Below are 17,891 nucleotides of genomic sequence, written 5' to 3'. Positions count from 1 at the left end.
GAAAAAAGAAAAAGGATGAAAAACATACATCCCAATTTCAAAACTGATTACAAAGCTATAATAATTATAACGGTGTGACACTGACTTAAGGAGAGACATAAAGATCAATGGAGTAGAATTAAGAGGCTAGAAGTAAACCCTCATGTTTATGGTCAACTGATTTTCAACAAAGGTGCCAAGATAAAAAAAAAATAGTCTTTTCAATATAGGGTGCTAGAATAATTGGATAGCCACACATGAAAGAATAAAAATGATATAAATGATATAAAATTTAAGAGAAAGAATGTCACCCTTAGCTCACACCATGTACAAAAATTAATTCAAAATGAATCAAAGACCTAAATATAAGAGTTTAAACTTTAAACTCTTAGAAGAAAGCAGATATAAAACTTTCTGACCTTAGGTGAAACAATGGTTTTATGTCAACAAAAGCACAAGCAACAAAAGATAAGGTTAAACTAAACATAATCAAATTTGAAAATTTTGTGCTTCAAAGAACACCATCAAGAAAGCAAAAAGACAGGGTAGTTCATTTTGGTTAAGCAGCTGTCTTGGGCTCCAGTCATGATCTCAAGGGTCCTGGGATCAAGCTTCCTACTCAGTGGGGAGTCTGCTTCTCCCTCTACCTCTCCCACTAGGATCATGCTCTCTCATTTCTCTTTTTTCTCTCCAATAAATAAAATCTTAAAAAGAAAAAAAGAAAGTAAAAAGACAACCCACAGGAAAAAAATTTGCAAATTATGCATCTAATAGCAGACCTGTATCTAGGATATACAAAAAAAAAAAAAAAGTCTTACGACTCAAAAAAGACAAATAACAATTTAAAAATTAGAAAAGGGTCTGGGAGCACCTGAGTGGCTCTGCTGATTAAGCAACGGACTCCTGATTTTGGCGTGGGTCATGATGTCAGGGTCATGATCTCAGGGTCATGAGATTGAGCCCCACCTCTGGCTCTGTGCTGGCCTACTTAAGATCCTCTCTCTTCCTTCCCCTCTGCCCCCTCCCCCCCCCCCCCCCCCCCCCCCCCCTGCTCTAGCTCACGTGCTCTCTCTCTCTCAAAAAATAAAAATAAAAAAATAAAAATTAGCAACAGACCTGAATAGATTATTTCTCTAGAAAAGATACAAATGACCAATAATCATATGAAAAAGTGCTCAATATCAGCAGCCATCAAGGAAACTAAAATCAAAACCATAGTAACATAGTACTTCATACCCACTTAGGATGGCTATAATCAAAATGACAGATAATAACAGTATTGGCAAGGATGTAGAGAAATTGAAACCCTTATACCTCTGGTGGGAATGTAAAATCATGCTGCTGCTTTGGAAAACATTTTGGCAATTTCTCAAAAAGTTAAATATAGAGTCACCATATGACCCATCAATTCCACTCCTATGTATATACAAGAGACATGAAAACATACGTCCACACCAAAACATATGTACACATATGTTCATAGTAGCATTAGTCACAACACCTAAAAAAAAAAAAAAAAAGGAAACAACTCAAATGTCTGTTAACTGATAAATGGATAAATACAAATGTGTAATACTCATACAACAGAATATTCAGCTGTAAAAACTACTGATATGTGCTATAATATGGATGAATCTTAAAAACATTGTGCTAAATGAAAGAAGTCATATTAAAATTATTTAAAGAAAACTTTTATAATATGATTCTACTTACATGAAATGTACAAAATAGGCAAATCTATAGAGACTAAAAGCAGATTAGTGGTTGCCTAGGTTGGGGTACCGGTAACAATATAATAGAAAGTGCTTCTTCTACGGGTGATCAAAGTTTTCTAAAATTGTGAAGACAGTTACACAATTCTGTGAACATACTAAAAAACATTTATTTGTATTCTTCAAATAGATGGTATGTGAATTATTACCTGTTAACACACACACACACACACACACAAAAGCAACAAGCAGCCCAAAGATTTCCTAAAAATTTCCACATGAAAATGTTACAACAAAGACATTTAGGTGTTGTACTGCAAGATAAATATTCTTAAAATAAACAGACCACAAAAGCCCAACATAGAAAGGAATTTTAAGATACATGAGAGAAAAGGAGTAGAGAAAGCAAAAAAGGAGAAAATCTATAGACTGGGGTCCTTGAAAATTTGTGAACAGATGGAATCCAGAATACCCAAGGATTACCTCTTGCACTATGATGGGGAAGAATGCAGGCAAGGGTTGGCAGGAAAGTAGGTATACTACTAAGTGTGGGTACAAGACGTTGAGTCTTCCCACTAAATGTACTCCATTGTCTCTGGGAAGCACGGCACCTTCCCTGAATGACAGAGGAAAGAGAAGGGTTGAGAGAATGTAGAGACAGCTGTCAAAGGGACAAAGCAAATATTCACCCAGTATCTTATCTATCCATCTGTGTTATAGTAGTAATGCTAAAATAAAACACAACAAATGAAGTAGACAATCTTAGCATGAAGGCCTAATGTAAACATAACTCCAGGAAATAGCAAATGGACTTTCATAATAATCTTAATATTATCATGTGAATGGGAAAAAATTATGAATACCTCAAAACACTTCCTCTGAATATAATTCCATTTGTATGACTCCATGTTCCTTATAAATGTAACATTTGCAATAAAAATTTTTAAAAAAAGTAAAGTCCCTTTTTTAAGGAACTCGTCTAAGCGAATCCTTCATGATAAAATGAGAAGGAAAATAAACGACTGGACTAGCCATTTGTTTGTCTTCCTCTATCAGCAATAAAAGGAATAAATCCTTAATCTAAATCACTTGTGCATTGTCTTGGCTGTGATTGGAATTAGTTAAGTATTTGAAAATCTGATCCTATGACAATTACCACATACAGGAGTGGCATATTTAAGAATAATCTATTTTCCATCCTTCCACAAATTATCATCATCAACAAAACTGCTTGCAACAAAAGCAAGAGCTGACTGCTTGTCTGATACAACACTCTAAGCAAAAGATCCCACACAATTCTACAGGCTCTGGATAATAAAACAAAAGCCACTGCTGTTGATATAAGCTCAATCATGTTTTATATAAACCATGGAACATACATATTTGTTGTTAGCATATTCTGCAAAACTTACAAGGCTGTGTAAAACACAATTCCAAACAGCCTTCTGAATCTCATCTCTAAACCAAGTTTTAAGGGCCCTGGACATTCCATTCACTATAAGAACAATGCACCACACTGTAGGACTTGAACATCATAATGCTCAGTACTGACACTGAGGAGTTTACAAATTTGTAAAGATAAAGAATGTACTATAGATATGGCTAGTTAATGTTAACAAATATAAAATGATTAAAAGCCCAAAAATTATATAAGCAAGTTTCAAGGTTACTGAAAGGGAAAAATCGAGGCTGACTAGAGTATTTAAGAAAGCAAACAATACAAAATTTCCATATTCTTCTTCCCACTGATACTCCTCACCATTTTAGAAGCTTCCTTTGTTTTCTTTTCAGCATATTTAGATTAGATACAATTTTTCTTTTGCTTCTTTTACAGTTCAAAAATGACTTATTAGCTTTAGACTTCTAATATACACCATATAAGCCTAATAAAAACTGTCAGAAACAGTTTATTCAGAAAAGTATAAATTCATTTTAACTGTTTGATGGGAGTGGCACTGGTATCTTTCTAAAATATGTAACTACCTCTTCTACATCTTTGTAAGAAAAATACATATACTTAAGCTCTTCAAAATTCTTGATCATCTTCCAATAATTGCTAAGGACTGCCAAATAACACTTAACTGTGTTTCAACTACCAGTGGTTCTTTTTTGTTGTTGTTGTTGAGTTTGTTTATTTATTTATTTATTTGATAGGAAAAAGAGAGTGAGTCCAAGAGCAGGGGGCTGGGAGGGAGAAGCTGACTCACTCCTGAGCAGGGAGCCCAAGGCAGGGCCTGATCACAGCACCCTGGGATCATGACCTGAGCTGAAGGCAGACACTTAACAGACTGAGCCACCCAGGGTGGCCCCCAACAATCAGTAATTCCGAAATGTAAAATCTCTCCCAGGTAGCATGTAATAGGTAAGAACATATGATTTTTCAAATGATTCTTTTTACAAAAAATACTTTGAGTGGCACGGGTAACTTACTAATTCGCGGTTTCTAACTTTCTCTCTAAAATGTTACAAAAACAATATAAATATTTTTTTTTAATTTTTTATTTATTTATTTGACAGAGAGAGATCACAAGTAGGCAAAGAGGCAGGCAGAGAGAGAGAGAGAGAGAGGAGGAAGCAGGCTCCCCGCTGAGCAGAGAGCCCAATGCGGGACTCGATCCCAGGACCCTAAGATCCCAGGACCCTGAGATCATGACCTGAGCCGAAGGCAGCGGCTTAACCCACTGAGCCACCCAGGCGCCCAACAAAAACAATATAAATAGAGTTAAACATTTTGAGATAATGATGAAATAAATCAAATGTTATAATCTCAAACAACCTAATAACCTTTAATGTGTCCCTAGCCATTCCATTTTTCCAGGTACCAAGGCCATTAATCTAAATCTTTTACTACACTCCTTAAGTCCTAACTCTACTCTTATTTTTAACATGGATCTTGATTCCTGTTCTACATTTAAGCAAAATCCTACTGTAGAAGGCCTACCCCTTAATTCCATATCCCTCTCTGCCTCTTTCACAATAAAACATCTCAAGCAATCTACATTCACTTTTTCTACTTCTTACACCTTACTCTTTAAACCAGTCCAATCTGCCTTTCCTCCGCACCAACCACCCAAAAGAAACTGATCTCACTAAGGGCATCAATGATCTCCAAACTGATCAATCCAGTAGATTTTTTAGTCTTCACCTATTCAGTCTTCTCAACAGTACTCAGGCCAACTCACTATTCCCACCTTGACTGCCACATTCTTCTGGTTTTTCTCTTATTGTATCTCTGGCTGTCCCTTGTCACTCTCCCGTGCAGCTTTCTTCTCTGCCAATCCCTTGGATATGATTGTGGTTTAAAAATCTGTCCACAAATTCTTTGACACTCCTCTCAAAAGGTAGGGCCTAATTCCCCTTCCAATGCCTCAAATTCCTAATCCCATGAGAATGAGCTAAACTTTATGATGCATTTCTAATGAACAGAATAAGGCAGAAGTGATGTTCTCAGACTAAGTCATAAAAGGCACTGTAGTGACCTCCTCACTTTCACTTTGATCACTCCCTCTGGGTGAAGCCATAAAGCCAATCAGAATGACACTAATCTAGCCCAATGGAGAGGCTGACTGGTGAGGAACTGAGGCCACATTCCAACAGCCAGTAAGGAACTTAGGCCCTGTGCCAAATGCTGGATGAGTGAGTCATCCTGGAAGCTGATCCTTCAACTCCAGTCACACCTTTCACAGGACCACAACCCTAGCCAATGTCTTGACTACAACTTCTTAAGACCCTGAGCCAGAACCACCAGGCTAAGTCACTCCCAAAGTTCTGAGCCACAGAAACTATGATAATGTTTGTTGTTTTAAATTGCTAAGTAATGGGGTAACTGACTACAAAGCATGTACTAATCCAATGATGTTTCTCAGCATCCTAATTATTCTCTCAATTCTCCATGTATAAAGCTAATATATCTGTAACCACTTTTTCCCTCAATTCTAAACTACAGGACATCTTTTTATCAATTTCAATATGCCCTAAAGCAACCTCTTCCCCAACCTGTTCCTCCTCTCTTCCCTATCATTATTCACCCATATAAAACCGAAAAAACTCCGTTTCATTAGACAACTTCTCTCCTTATACTCATATCCAAACACTAAGTCCTAAAACTATGACCTGATTATTTCTCTGCAGTGACAGTCTTCTTTAAAGAATACCTGTACCTCCTGATCAATTTTAAAATCATAGAGACATCATGTACCACTTGAGGTAATGTTTCACCTATGAAGAATTCTTGCCCAGAAGTAAAAAAAAATTATCTGATTAAGTTTCTAGCTCGACTTATCCATTTATACAGTTCCTATATTGTAGGAAATACAGACAACAAAGGAACATATTTAAACGCACCACAAAAACACTGCCAGTAAAATCCAGAATGTGGAAAATTCTACAGAATAAATGATCTGGTTTCTTCAACAAACAGAAAAAAGAAAGAAATGGAACTGGAATTCTGACTCAGACCAAATGGTGAGGGAGAGATGTGTGAGACAATCAAGGAAATTGAACACTGATATTACATATTAGTAAATTATTATTAGTAATACTTAGTTGTAATAATGATATTATGGTAACTTTTTTTTTTTAAAGACAGACCTTAACTTTTAGTAATACATCTGAAATATTCACAAATTAAAGGATACAGTATCTGGGATCTACTTTAAAATGAACCAGTGGGGAAGGAAGGAACTGAAGTATTAACAAAACTAGATTGGCTACATGTTGATAACTGTACAAACTGGATGACAAGAATTCATTTTAAGATCCTCTTTTATGTATGTTTGAAATTTTATGTAATAAAAATTTTCCTAGGGGTCCCTGGGTGGTTCAGTGGGTTTAAAGCCTCTGCCTTCCACTCGGGTCATGATCCCAGGATTCTGGGATCGAGCCCCGCATCGCATGGGGGGTGGGGGGGGGTGTCTCTGCTCAGCGGGGAGCCTGCTTCCTCCCTTCTCTCTGCCTGCCTTTCTGCCTACTTGTGATCTCTGCCAAATTAAAAAAAGAAATTTTTTTTCTATAATAAAAAGTACTTACAACACTTAATGATTTCCACTGCCCTGGAGGGTAAAGTTCAAATTCCTTAGCTGTTTATCCAGACAGCCTTTCATTATCTGGCCCCTACCTACCTCTTCAGCTCATCTCCTGTCTATCTCAGGGCCCAAACTTCAGAGCTATCTAACTCCTTACTCTTGGCTCCTTTGAAAACATTTATTTCCACTATCTCAAGCAGTTATCTCTCTCTCTCTGCTCACACAGCTAACTTCTATTTATCACAGGTCACAACAAACTTGTTTCTTCTAGGAAACTTTCCATGACCTTCCAAGACTGAATCAAGTTACTTACCTACACAGCCCCAAGCATCCTATGCTTCCCTGATCACAGCTCTTACTTGCTGTATCCCCCAGCAGACTCCAGGCGTCATGAAAGCATAGATTATTTCCATTTTATTTGCCATTTTATTTTTTTTTAAAGATTTTATTTATTTATTTGACAGAGAGAAATCACAAGTAGATGGAGAGGCAGGCAGAGAGAGAGAGGGAAGCAGGCTCCCCACTGAGCAGAGAGCCCGATGTGGGGCTCGATCCCAGGACCCTGGGATCATGACCCGAGCCGAAGGCAGCAGCTTAACCCACTGAGCCACCCAGGCGCCCCTTATTTGCCATTTTAATGCCTCCTTTGGGCATTGCACCTGGCACACAGTAGGTTCTCAATAAACATTTGATAAATTTACAAAAGGCATGACCTTCACTAATTTTCTAACCTTCCAACTCCCCATAGAGAACTCCCTCCATTTTCCTTCCTTTTTCACCTTCTTTTGTGATAATGATTCACATAAATGGTTGGCTGTTCAGTGTTCCAAATTTATACCTTATCTTATCTAAAAAACTCATTACTTATGTGCTATAAACTAACATTTATAGGCCTGATCTAAATTTCCAGGCCTGACCTATGGCTCCAAATGCCTTCCAGACTCCCACTATCTCCCATATACAGTTTTACACCAGAGCTGCTCAGAAACCCTCAGTATCTTCTTAATGCATCTTTATGTTCTCAAGTTTCCCATTTTGTGCATATTTTCCATTGCCTAAAATGTCCTTCTTCTCTTCTCCCTTTATCCTATAAATCTCAGCTCAAATGTCTCCCTCCCCTTTTCTAGGCAATGTTCCCACAGCACTCTATTCTTATTTCTACCGTAGTATTTATCATATTGTTTTGAAATTTATCATACCGTTTTGAAATCATGTTTAAGTGTCTGCTGCTAGACTGTGAGTTCCTAGGTAGAAGGGACTCTCTTTCCTTCATTCTCTACCACCACCATATAGAATACAATGCCTGTTATAAAGTCAGTCCCAAATAAATGCTTGCTGAATGAACTACACTGTATTGTTTCTAATAATTAAGAGACTGAACTGGAGCTGAAAAGATTGTCTAAATAATACTTTCCTAAAGCAGACAATCAGTTTCTCTCTTCTTGTATTGGGCAGAACAATACTATATGAAGCTCTTTTTCAAAAAACTGGAAATTCAGAGTATGAAAATTAAAGAAAGATAAAGTAAAAAGACCATTCAATCCCAGAGAACAGGTCTAGGTCTAGGCCCAGGCTCAGAGAAAAAGATCCAGGCTGAGATGATGTTTAGGCGAATCTATTCAGTTCATGGCATTCCCAGTGATTCTAACCTAACTCTTGAGATTATCCCAATATCAAATCCCAGTAGAGGAAAACTCTAAAGCAAGGCCAATCTACTTTAGTTCAGGGTTTTCATGGCCATCCTGGAATAGATCTCTGACCACAGAATCAGACCAGAGCCTAACTGATTTTGGAAACAAAGTACAGAAGTGATTGCTATTTATTACTCTGCTAAAACACTAATGTAATTAATTCAGATACTTTTTCTGGAAGATGTAGCTCCAAGTTATTAGACCCATGCAAATCACTAAGCTGTACCTTCTAAGCCTTCTAAATCCTAATGCACTAAAACACTGTCCAAGTGTACAGAAGTCCTTGCCAATGTTCAATGTGTCTCTTTCTTTAAGCGAATACCTATCCTCTTCTCATCTTTGTGGAACCTCCTCTAATTTGGGATTAGGTATCATTTTATTTTCACAAGATAATTTTACTTTGTAATACTTCCTTGCTGTTTCTCTAGAAGCAAATGCTTTAATACCAAAGAACCAGAAAAGGGAGGAGGGGAGGACTTCTAAATAGCCATTAGTGAGAAATATGATATCTCCTTCAGCTGACAAGGATGATGTTTTAGAGTCTGGTCTCAGAAGGCAGAAATTAGGTATTGGGGGAAGGGTGGGAGAAGTATACGAAAAACCTGTATTTAGTTAATAAGGCAAAGAGTGATTATCAAGGTTTCAAAAACTAAAAGGGCCAGGAGGCAGAAAAAGGATACACTAAAGAAAAAAAAAAAAAAACAAAAACCAGGAAAAAGGAAGATTCTGTCTGGGCTAGGAGCTCCTAAAAACCCTAGCTTGGGGCTTCTCCAGTATGGCCCTAGATTTAGACCAATACAAATTTGGGACTTGTAGAGTTAACGTAATTGCATCGTGCCACTTTATTGAAATTACTCTACCCTGAATAGGCTGGAAAGAGTCCATGAGAATTCGGATTATCACGTCTATTAAAACCCAACAGTACTCTTCATCTGTCTGAGCCACGGGATTTCATAATTGCAGAGTTTTCAGAATGTAATGTTCAGCTGCATCTCTTTCAAGGCTACCTAAAGATAATCTTGAACAATAAGTTTAAATCGCATTCAGGTTTGGTCTTTTTCTCCCTTCAAAAATTATGTAAAGAGTGGCGCCTGGGTGGCTCAGTGGGTTAAGCCGCTGCCTTCAGCTCAGGTCATGATCTCAGAGTCCTGGGATCGAGTCCCGCATCGGGCTCTCTGCTCAGCAGGGAGCCTGCTTCCCTCTCTCTCTCTCTGCCAGCCTCTCTACCTACTTGTGATCTCTCTCTGTCAAATAAATAAATAAAATCTTTAAAAAAAAAAAAAAGAAGAAGACAAAAATTATGTAAAGAAAGGACGTTAATAGTTAAAGGATGTTGAAAGTTATATTTTTTTACTCCTGCAGACTAGCCTTTAGTAACTCACAGCTTGCACTTTTCTCCTCCCCGCAGGTTAAGTGCAGTGAAAACAGAAAGCCAGGAATCCGGAATCCTCATTATACCACTTACTGCTAGCTTTGTGATCTTGAGCAATCATTTAAAAGCCTAGAGCCTCAGATTCCAAAACTGTAAAATGAGGATAACAAATACCTATCTTGCGTTAAGTTATTGTGAGTGAAATGAATTAAGGAAACCACTAAACCAGAATATAAACTCCAGAGAAAATGGTGAGTATCTTAATCTCTGTTGATTCTTGCTCACACGCACACATATGTGCACACACAACCCCACACACACGTAGCTCAAATGTTAATAATATAATAATAACATATAGTGGGAATTCAATAAGTATTTTTCAAATGAATGAAAATACTAGTGCCCCCACCTCTCTCATCATTAACCCAAAAGTGATGATTTTCTTCTTCTATAATTCTCTGAAGCCTTCAAGAAATTCTATTTTGTCCTTTTAAGCCGTTTCTTCCCTTTCGTTGGCTATTACTAACTATCCACTATTCAGAGACCGTAACTTTGTAAGTAATTTCTCCAATACCACCCACGTATTTCTAATGCGGTAGGTGTGGAACGGATAGTCAGAACATAAGAATCATGGCAATTCGTGCACTTGCTTGCGGCCACTGGTTCGCGTTTAACTACAGCAAGGCCCTCAACTCAGCACTCCCCAAAATACAACTTTCAGGAGACGCCTCATATCCATTTCTGTCTTCGCCAGCAAAAGCCGCCTGGGTGGGAAACCCTTGGCTTCAAAAGTTAAGGCATCAGTTACGCTCGCCTCTCACAGAATAGCGGCGTGCGTCCCATGAAAGAAACACTCACTTTGGGCAGACAGGAGGGATTTCGGACTTGTTCGTGCAGCTAGTCACCTTAGGACCTGGTCAAGCTTGTGTGAACACCGCTCGGAGAAAACAACGCTCTTTAACCCCTGGAGAGAAGCTAAGGGGCGCGGCCGTCTACTGGGCTGGGTGGGCCAATGTCAAGTTCACGATAAAGTGGGGAGATCACACGGACTACGTAACCTGACCTTTTAAATCATGGCTAGGACCACCCTCACCCGTCTACACCCCGGCTGGATCCCACCACAGCTTAATACCGGACCCTAAAAAAGGAACGCGGCTCGCCCCTAACCCATAAATCAGACATCCACTGCCTGCTTATTGGCTGCGCCAGCATCTCCTTCACCCTCATTGGCTATCCGGGGCGTAAAACCTCCCCTCACGAGGGAACCCTCCGGTACGGCGGCACCCCCAGTTTAGCAACCTCTACCCCGCTACCAAAAAGCCCGCCCCCCCCACCCCAGGGATAGCGACCTCCGAGGCGCTCGGAGTTTTGCCCCACGAGGTCTCACCGTGTAATACGAAAGCAGCCCTGCATTGTAGTCCAGCACAAACCAACGGTACTGCCAGCCCTTCATCACATTAGTCCATTTACTCAGCGGCCCTTCCATGATAGACGCCATCTTGGGAGCCGCCAATGACAACAAACGGCCTGACGTCACTCGCCTATAAGGCATTCACCATGTGGGGGCGGGGCCGCCGCGGGAAGAGGCGGGACCGGGCGGGACCGGGGCGGGGCCAGCTGTGCTGCTCCGGGTAAACTCCCTCCCATGCCCACAGCTATCAACCTCAAACAAGCTTTCTTGGGGCGTCTATTGTGCGTCCATTGTGTGCAGAACTGGGTGCCAGGGATGTGAGGAATGCAAGCATGAATACCGTTAAGATTATTTATTAACATAAGTAATTTTATTACGCATGATACCTTACAAGTCCCAAAGATTTCACATCTGATATTCATTTATGCATTCATTTCACAAATCCATTCATTTAAGAAATACTTGCTATTTTGTGTTAGATACTCTTGGGCTTTGGGGATTCAGCAGAGACTTCATGAGGGGCGGAGGGGAACAAGCAATAAAATAGTAAATTATGTAGTATATTAAACACTGGTAAGTGCTGTGGAAAAAAATTAAGCAAGGAAAAAGGCAGAAAGTGGGAGATGCAATTTTAAATCCCAAATAGAGAAGGCTTGAAGAAGGTAACTTTTGAGCGAAGACCTAAAGAAAATGAAGGAGAGAACCTAGGAGAAGACTTCCAAGGGAAGGAATAACAAGTGCAAACACCTTTAGCCTGGCATGTTGAAATATCAGCAAGTTCAGTGTGAGTGGATGTCATGAGCACACTATGAAGTACATACACAGGCTGTGTCTTTTCACAAAGTCAGCTTTATTCAGTCATAAAGTTAATCACAATTATAAAGCAGGTTCAGGATTCCAAATTCAAATTCACCATGTGATTAAACTTGGCTTCTTAAACAGCACAAAGAGCAGGACAGAAGATAAACCATACAACAAACAGGATTACGGAAAGGTGTAGGAAGTTAAGGAACAAACACAAATTAGTCTGTGGGTGCACAGTTGAGATAAGGCCTCAGTCTAATCCAGGTCAGCTTTCAGCGCTTACTGTTTATTATGTTCATGTCCTGAAGGATCTCAGTTCTGTTCAGAGATCAAACTGACCAAGACTTTGGTGGCAGTTGCCTTTTTTAAGTGGTCACACATAGAGAGGTCATGTCTGAAGAGTCTGTTTGCTGCAAAAATCCTCCCCTTTTTGAAGGCATTTAATTGGTCTTGGGACCCTGCAGGTGTCTTCTGGTTCTGCTTGTTACCAGTTCCGGGCTATCAGATGATGCTGGTCCCAGAGATCTCTCCCAGGTCCTGTACCTTTAACTACTTGTGTCATTGCTTGACATAGGCTCCTGTTTAACAGGAGTGACTCCATTTTGCTTTCTATGGAGCAACAGTGAGCTAGAGAGAAAGTTGTAGGAGACAAGGTCAAAGAAGTAAGGGTAGGGGTGCCTGAGTGGCTCAGTGGGTTAAGGCCTCTGCCTTCTGCTCAGGTCATGATCCCAGGGTCCTGGGATTGAACCCTACATCCAGCAGAGATTGAACCCTACATCTCGGCAGAGAGCCTGCTTCCCCCTCCCCCCTGCCTGCCTTTCTGCCTACTTGTGATCTCTGTCAAATAAATAAATAAAATCTTTTAAAATTAAAAAAAAAAAAAAAAAGAAGAAGTAGGGGTAGATCACTAAGAGCCTATAAGTACAATAAAAAGATTGTCATGTTATATTAAGCACTGTTCAAGGTCCTGGAAATGCAAGAGTGAAAGATCCAGAAAGGTTCCTTCCTTTCTAAAAGCCTAAATTTGGTGATGAAAAGCAAACACTAACTAAAAAAGTAAATAAGAAAAATATCTAATACTGATTTAAAGATTTTTTTTTTTAATTTGAGAAAGAGAGAGAGCATGAGAGGAAAGAGGTCAGCGGGAGAAGCAGACTCCCTGCTGAGCGGGCAGCCTGATGTGGGACTCGATCCTGAGACTCGATCCCAGAACTCGATCCCGGGACTCAATCCCGGGACTCCAGGATCGTGACCTGAGCCGAAGGCAGTTGCTCAACCAACTAAGCCACAGGCACTCCATCTAATACTGATTTAAAACAAAAACAAAACCTTGCAGAGAATTTAAGTAAAGTGATATAATAGGAAGTCAGTGAGTGGCTACTTTATATTGGGGATGGTTGATCCAGAAATGGCATTTAGATTAAGATGTGAAGGATAAGAAAGAGCCAGCCATGAATATATGAAAGAAAGAACTAAAAGGGGAGCTGAGAAATGGGGCATTAGCTAGAAGTGGAGGTGAAATCAAGGGAAAGGTTTTCTTTATCTTTTATTTATTTTTTGAACTTAAAAAGTATTTTTATTCAGGTCTGTTTTGTAAATCCCTTTTCTTTGCTGATAACACAAATGCTAGGAAAAAGAATATCACTGAGGGAGCTAAACAAAGAACCTATTTACTAGCTAATCAAATTAGGTGCAAACCTAAAGTAAGATTAATTGATGCGTTTAATCTTATTATCTTTTTGGTCGCCTGGATGGCTCAGAGGTAAGCATCTGCCTTCCACTCAGATCATGATCGCAGGGTCCTGGGATTGAGTCCCGCCTTGGGCTCCCTGCTCAGCCTGGGGTCTGCTTCTCCCCTTCCCACTCCCCCTGCTTGTGTTCCCTCTCTCACTATCTCTCTTTCTCTCTGTAAAATAAACAAAATCTTTTTTTTTAAATTTATCATTATCTTTTTTCCCAGTTTTTTGAGATATAATTGACATATAACATTGGATACGTTTAAGACGTACAACATAATTATATATGTAAATAGAAATGATTATATACCTAACTAGATATATATAACAAAATGATTACCACACTGTCTTGTTAATATCCTCACCTCATCACACAATTTTTTTCGTGTGATGAGAACTTTAAATATCCATTCTCTTAGTAACTTTTAAGTATACAATATAGTATTGTTAACTACAGTTACCTTATAGTACATTACATCCCCAGAACTTATTTACCTTATAACTGGAAGTTTTAACTTTTGATTGCCTTTTAATTTGACATAGTCTTACTTTTTGCTTTTTGCTTTTGTTTCATATCCAAAAAAATCATTGCCAAGACTAATGTCAGGAAGCTTTTTCACTGTTTTCTTCTAGGAGTTTTATGGTTTCAGGTCTTACAATGAAATTTTTAATTCATTTTGAGTTAATTTTTGTGAGGAGTCTAGTTTCATTATTTTTCATTATTTTGCATATGAATATCCAATTTTCCCAGCACCATTTATTGAAAAGACTATCTCCTCTCCAATAAGTATTCTAGGTTCTATGTCAAATACTAGTTGACTGTCCAACATGAATGGAGGGTAAGTGAATGCTAAGTGAAATAAGTCAGTGAGAGAAACACAAATACCATATGACTTCACTGACATGTGGAATTCAAGAAACAAAACAAACAAAGAAAAAAAGGGACAATAATAACAACAAAACCAGACTCAAATACAGAAAACAAACTAGTGGTTGCCAAAGGGGAAATGGGTGGAAGGAAGAGTGAAATAAATATAGGGGATTAAGAGTACACTTATATTGACGAGCACGGAAAATTGTATAGAATTGTTGTATCATTATATTGTCCACCTGAACCTAATATAACACTACATATTAATTATACTTCAATAAAAATAAAATAAGAGGGCAACTCCGATGGACATTCTCCAGATTAAAAAATACAAAAATATAAAATATTTAAAAATTAAAAATATTTTGGGGGCACCTGTGTGGCTCAGTGGGTTAAGCCACTGCCTTCGGCTCAGGTCATGATCTCAGAGTCCTGGGATCAAGTCCCGCATGGGGCTCTCTGCTCAGCAGGGAGCCTGCTTCCCTCTCTCTCTCTCTCTCTCTGCCTGCCTCTCTGTCTGCTTGTGATCTCTCTCTGTCAAATAAATAAATAAAATCTTTTTAAAAAATTAAAAATATTTTTAAAATATAAAAATATTTATATAAATATATAAAATATTAAAATATACATAAATATAAAAATATATTTTAAAATATGAAGGTTGGGCCTTCATAAATGTTAATTATAAGAATATTCTCTCCTCCCCCTGCAAAGAACTCTTGATCTAGCTCAGTTCAGCAATTCAATGTATTAAATTGTATAGAGCAGGGGCACCTGGGTGGCTCAGTCATTACGCGTCTGCCTTCAGCTCTGCTCGAGATCCCGGGGTCCTGGGATTGAGCCCCACATTTGACTCCCTGCTCAGTGGGAAGCCTGCTTCTCCCTCTCCCACACCCCCTGCTTGTGCTCCCTCTCTCCCTGTCTCTCTCTCTCTTTCTCTGTCAAATAAATTAAATCTTTAAAAAATTTTTAAAAATATACTGTCTAGAGTGAAAGACCCTGATTTACAAATATGTGGATGAAGTCCCTCCCCTCAGAAAGTTTCTAGTCCGGTGGGAAGGATGAGTCATACACACAAAAGTCAGAGGAAAATAAAAGTCATCAAAGAAATACAAATAAAATGCAATTGGAAGTCATAAAAAGGAAAAACCTGTTCAGGGAATTGAAAATTATGGTCAGTCAGCAAAGGTGTTTATTAGCAAAAGGCCACTCTCATAATTATTGAAAACATATCATGTGTTTCCTATAGTCAAGAGTCGGTCTGACTATTGGCAATTCAAGAATCTGAGTTCTTCATACTATTCATCGCAAACCACACATTTTTTTAAAGATTTTATTTATTTGTTCGACAGAAAGAGAGAGTACAAGCAGGGGGAGTGGGAGGCAGAGGAAGAGGGAGAAGCAGTCTTGATGTGGGGCTCAATATGGGGCTCAAGCTGAAGACCCTGAGATCATGACTTGAACTGAAGGCAGGTGCTTAACTGACTGAGCCACCTGGGCACCCCATAATTTGTCTTAAAAGAAGTCCATTGTTCTCAATGTGCATGAGGAATATTTTCTTTATTATCCTTATTTATATGACTTTTCAATATTTTCCATAAAAGATAGAAAAACAGAATAGAAAGAACTTGACCCTAGAATTAAAGAGCTGAGGATGAGGTGTCCTAGTCCTGCCATTTTGGTAATGGCTTGGGTAAGCCTTTGTAAGACTTAAATTCCTCTTCTGTAATCATGAAAGTAATCATCTCCATCTAATTTAAGGAGCAAATGAGAATATATATGAAGGGGACAGAAGTCAGTAAAAGTTACCTTCCTTCCTTTTCTTGGGAGAGCCTCTTTCCTGTAGGTTACAATTCAACAAAATTTGTTGAGAACAAGGCACCTCTTGACACATTCAAGAAAGATAAAGAAAGAGTTTCTATCCAGTAGCTAACCTGGAGCATAAAACATGCATGCAACTGAGGTAATACGAAGCTGTTCTCTTCTTGGATATATTTTTTCTCATTAATTCTGCCACTTATTGAGTAGCTACCCTGTGCCAAGGACTGTGCTAGGAGTGTGATATACCTTCTCAAATTTAATCATTGCAATAACCCTATCAATGTATTAGCCTCCATATTTTGCAAATAAAGAAAATGAGATTCAAAAAGATTGACCAATGTGCCCAATATTAATAATATTAATAGTATTAATCAGTGAGTATATGAGTCCATATAAACACATGTCTATCTTTTTGTTATGCTACATGGCCACACTACACACTTCTCAGAAAAAGTTGATATTCTAGAAACATTATCCAGCAGAACACTTCATGTTGCCGATACCTTTTGGGATAAACCAAGTATTGGGATCTTGAAACATCACGGTTCAGACTGAGTAAAAAAAATTACATAGTGTTAATTACTACTTCTCTGTTAGCTTCTTCTTTTTCTTTTTTTAAATCTTTTACTTATTTGTCAGAGAAAGAGAGAGAGAGCACAAGCAAGGGGAGTAGCGGGCAGAGGGAGAAGCAGGTTCCCTGCTGAGCAAGGAACCTGAGGCAGGACTTGATCTTAGGACACTGGGATCATGACCTGAGCCAAAGGCAGATGCTTCACCAACTGAACCACCCAGGTGTCCCCTCTATTAGTGTCTTAAGAGCAACAACCTGGTCTTATTTATCTCCGTAGCCCTAGAAACTAGCCCAGTGCCTGGTACACAGATGTGCTTAATAATTATTGCTTGATCTGAATTATGTATTCTGTTGAAATTGACCTAAGTACCAAGGACTGTGCTAAGAACCATCACCTACATTTCCTTTAATCCCCACAAAAATCCTTTAAAATCATCACACCTGGGGTGCCTGGGTGGCTCAGTGGGTTAAAGCCTCTGCCTTCGGCTTGGGTCATGATCCTGGGGTCCTCGGATAGAGCCCCCAAACGGCCTCTCTGCTCAGCGGGGAGCCTGCTTCCCCTCTCTCTCTGCCTGTCTCTCTACCTACTTGTGATCTCTGTCAAATAAATAAATAAATAAATCTTTAAAAAAAATAAAATAAAATCATTACATCCATTTTATGGATGAAAGCATTGGGGCACAGAGTGGCTTATCCAAGGGTGAACAGCAGAACCAGAATTGGAATCTGGGTCTTTTCAGCCCAGATCCATTTCATTCCAGCTGCATGCTATATTTGCATTGTCTCTGTGTAAATAAATGTCTTGGACATGACACAGGCAACACCATCAACTACTGAATCAGTTTTAACTTTTGCCAGGGTCACTAGAAATCAACAGGCTCTACTTAGCTTCAAATGTC

General features: G+C 38.9%; 1 protein-coding gene across 5 annotated transcripts in view; it reads right to left on the bottom strand.

The window, feature by feature from the left end:
- The window catches only part of OSBPL9 (oxysterol binding protein like 9), a 168,419-nt gene extending 157,089 nt beyond the window's left edge, over positions 1-11,330 (bottom strand). For 3 of the 5 annotated variants that reach the window (XM_059374716.1, XM_059374715.1, XM_059374719.1), the window contains exon 1: positions 11,166-11,292. In XM_059374716.1, coding sequence (XP_059230699.1) covers positions 11,166-11,276 — 111 coding nt within the window. In that variant the 5' untranslated portion in view covers positions 11,277-11,292. Of the gene's footprint in view, positions 1-11,165 lie in introns of all 5 variants that reach the window. The other 2 variants (XM_059374718.1, XM_059374720.1) reach the window with 1 other exon arrangement.
- Between the last annotated feature and the right edge of the window lie 6,561 nt (positions 11,331-17,891).

The sequence above is a fragment of the Mustela nigripes genome, chromosome 14, assembly GCF_022355385.1.
Source record: "Mustela nigripes isolate SB6536 chromosome 14, MUSNIG.SB6536, whole genome shotgun sequence".
Classification (NCBI taxonomy): domain Eukaryota; kingdom Metazoa; phylum Chordata; class Mammalia; order Carnivora; family Mustelidae; genus Mustela; species Mustela nigripes.
This window is presented reverse-complemented; position numbering and strand designations above follow the sequence as displayed.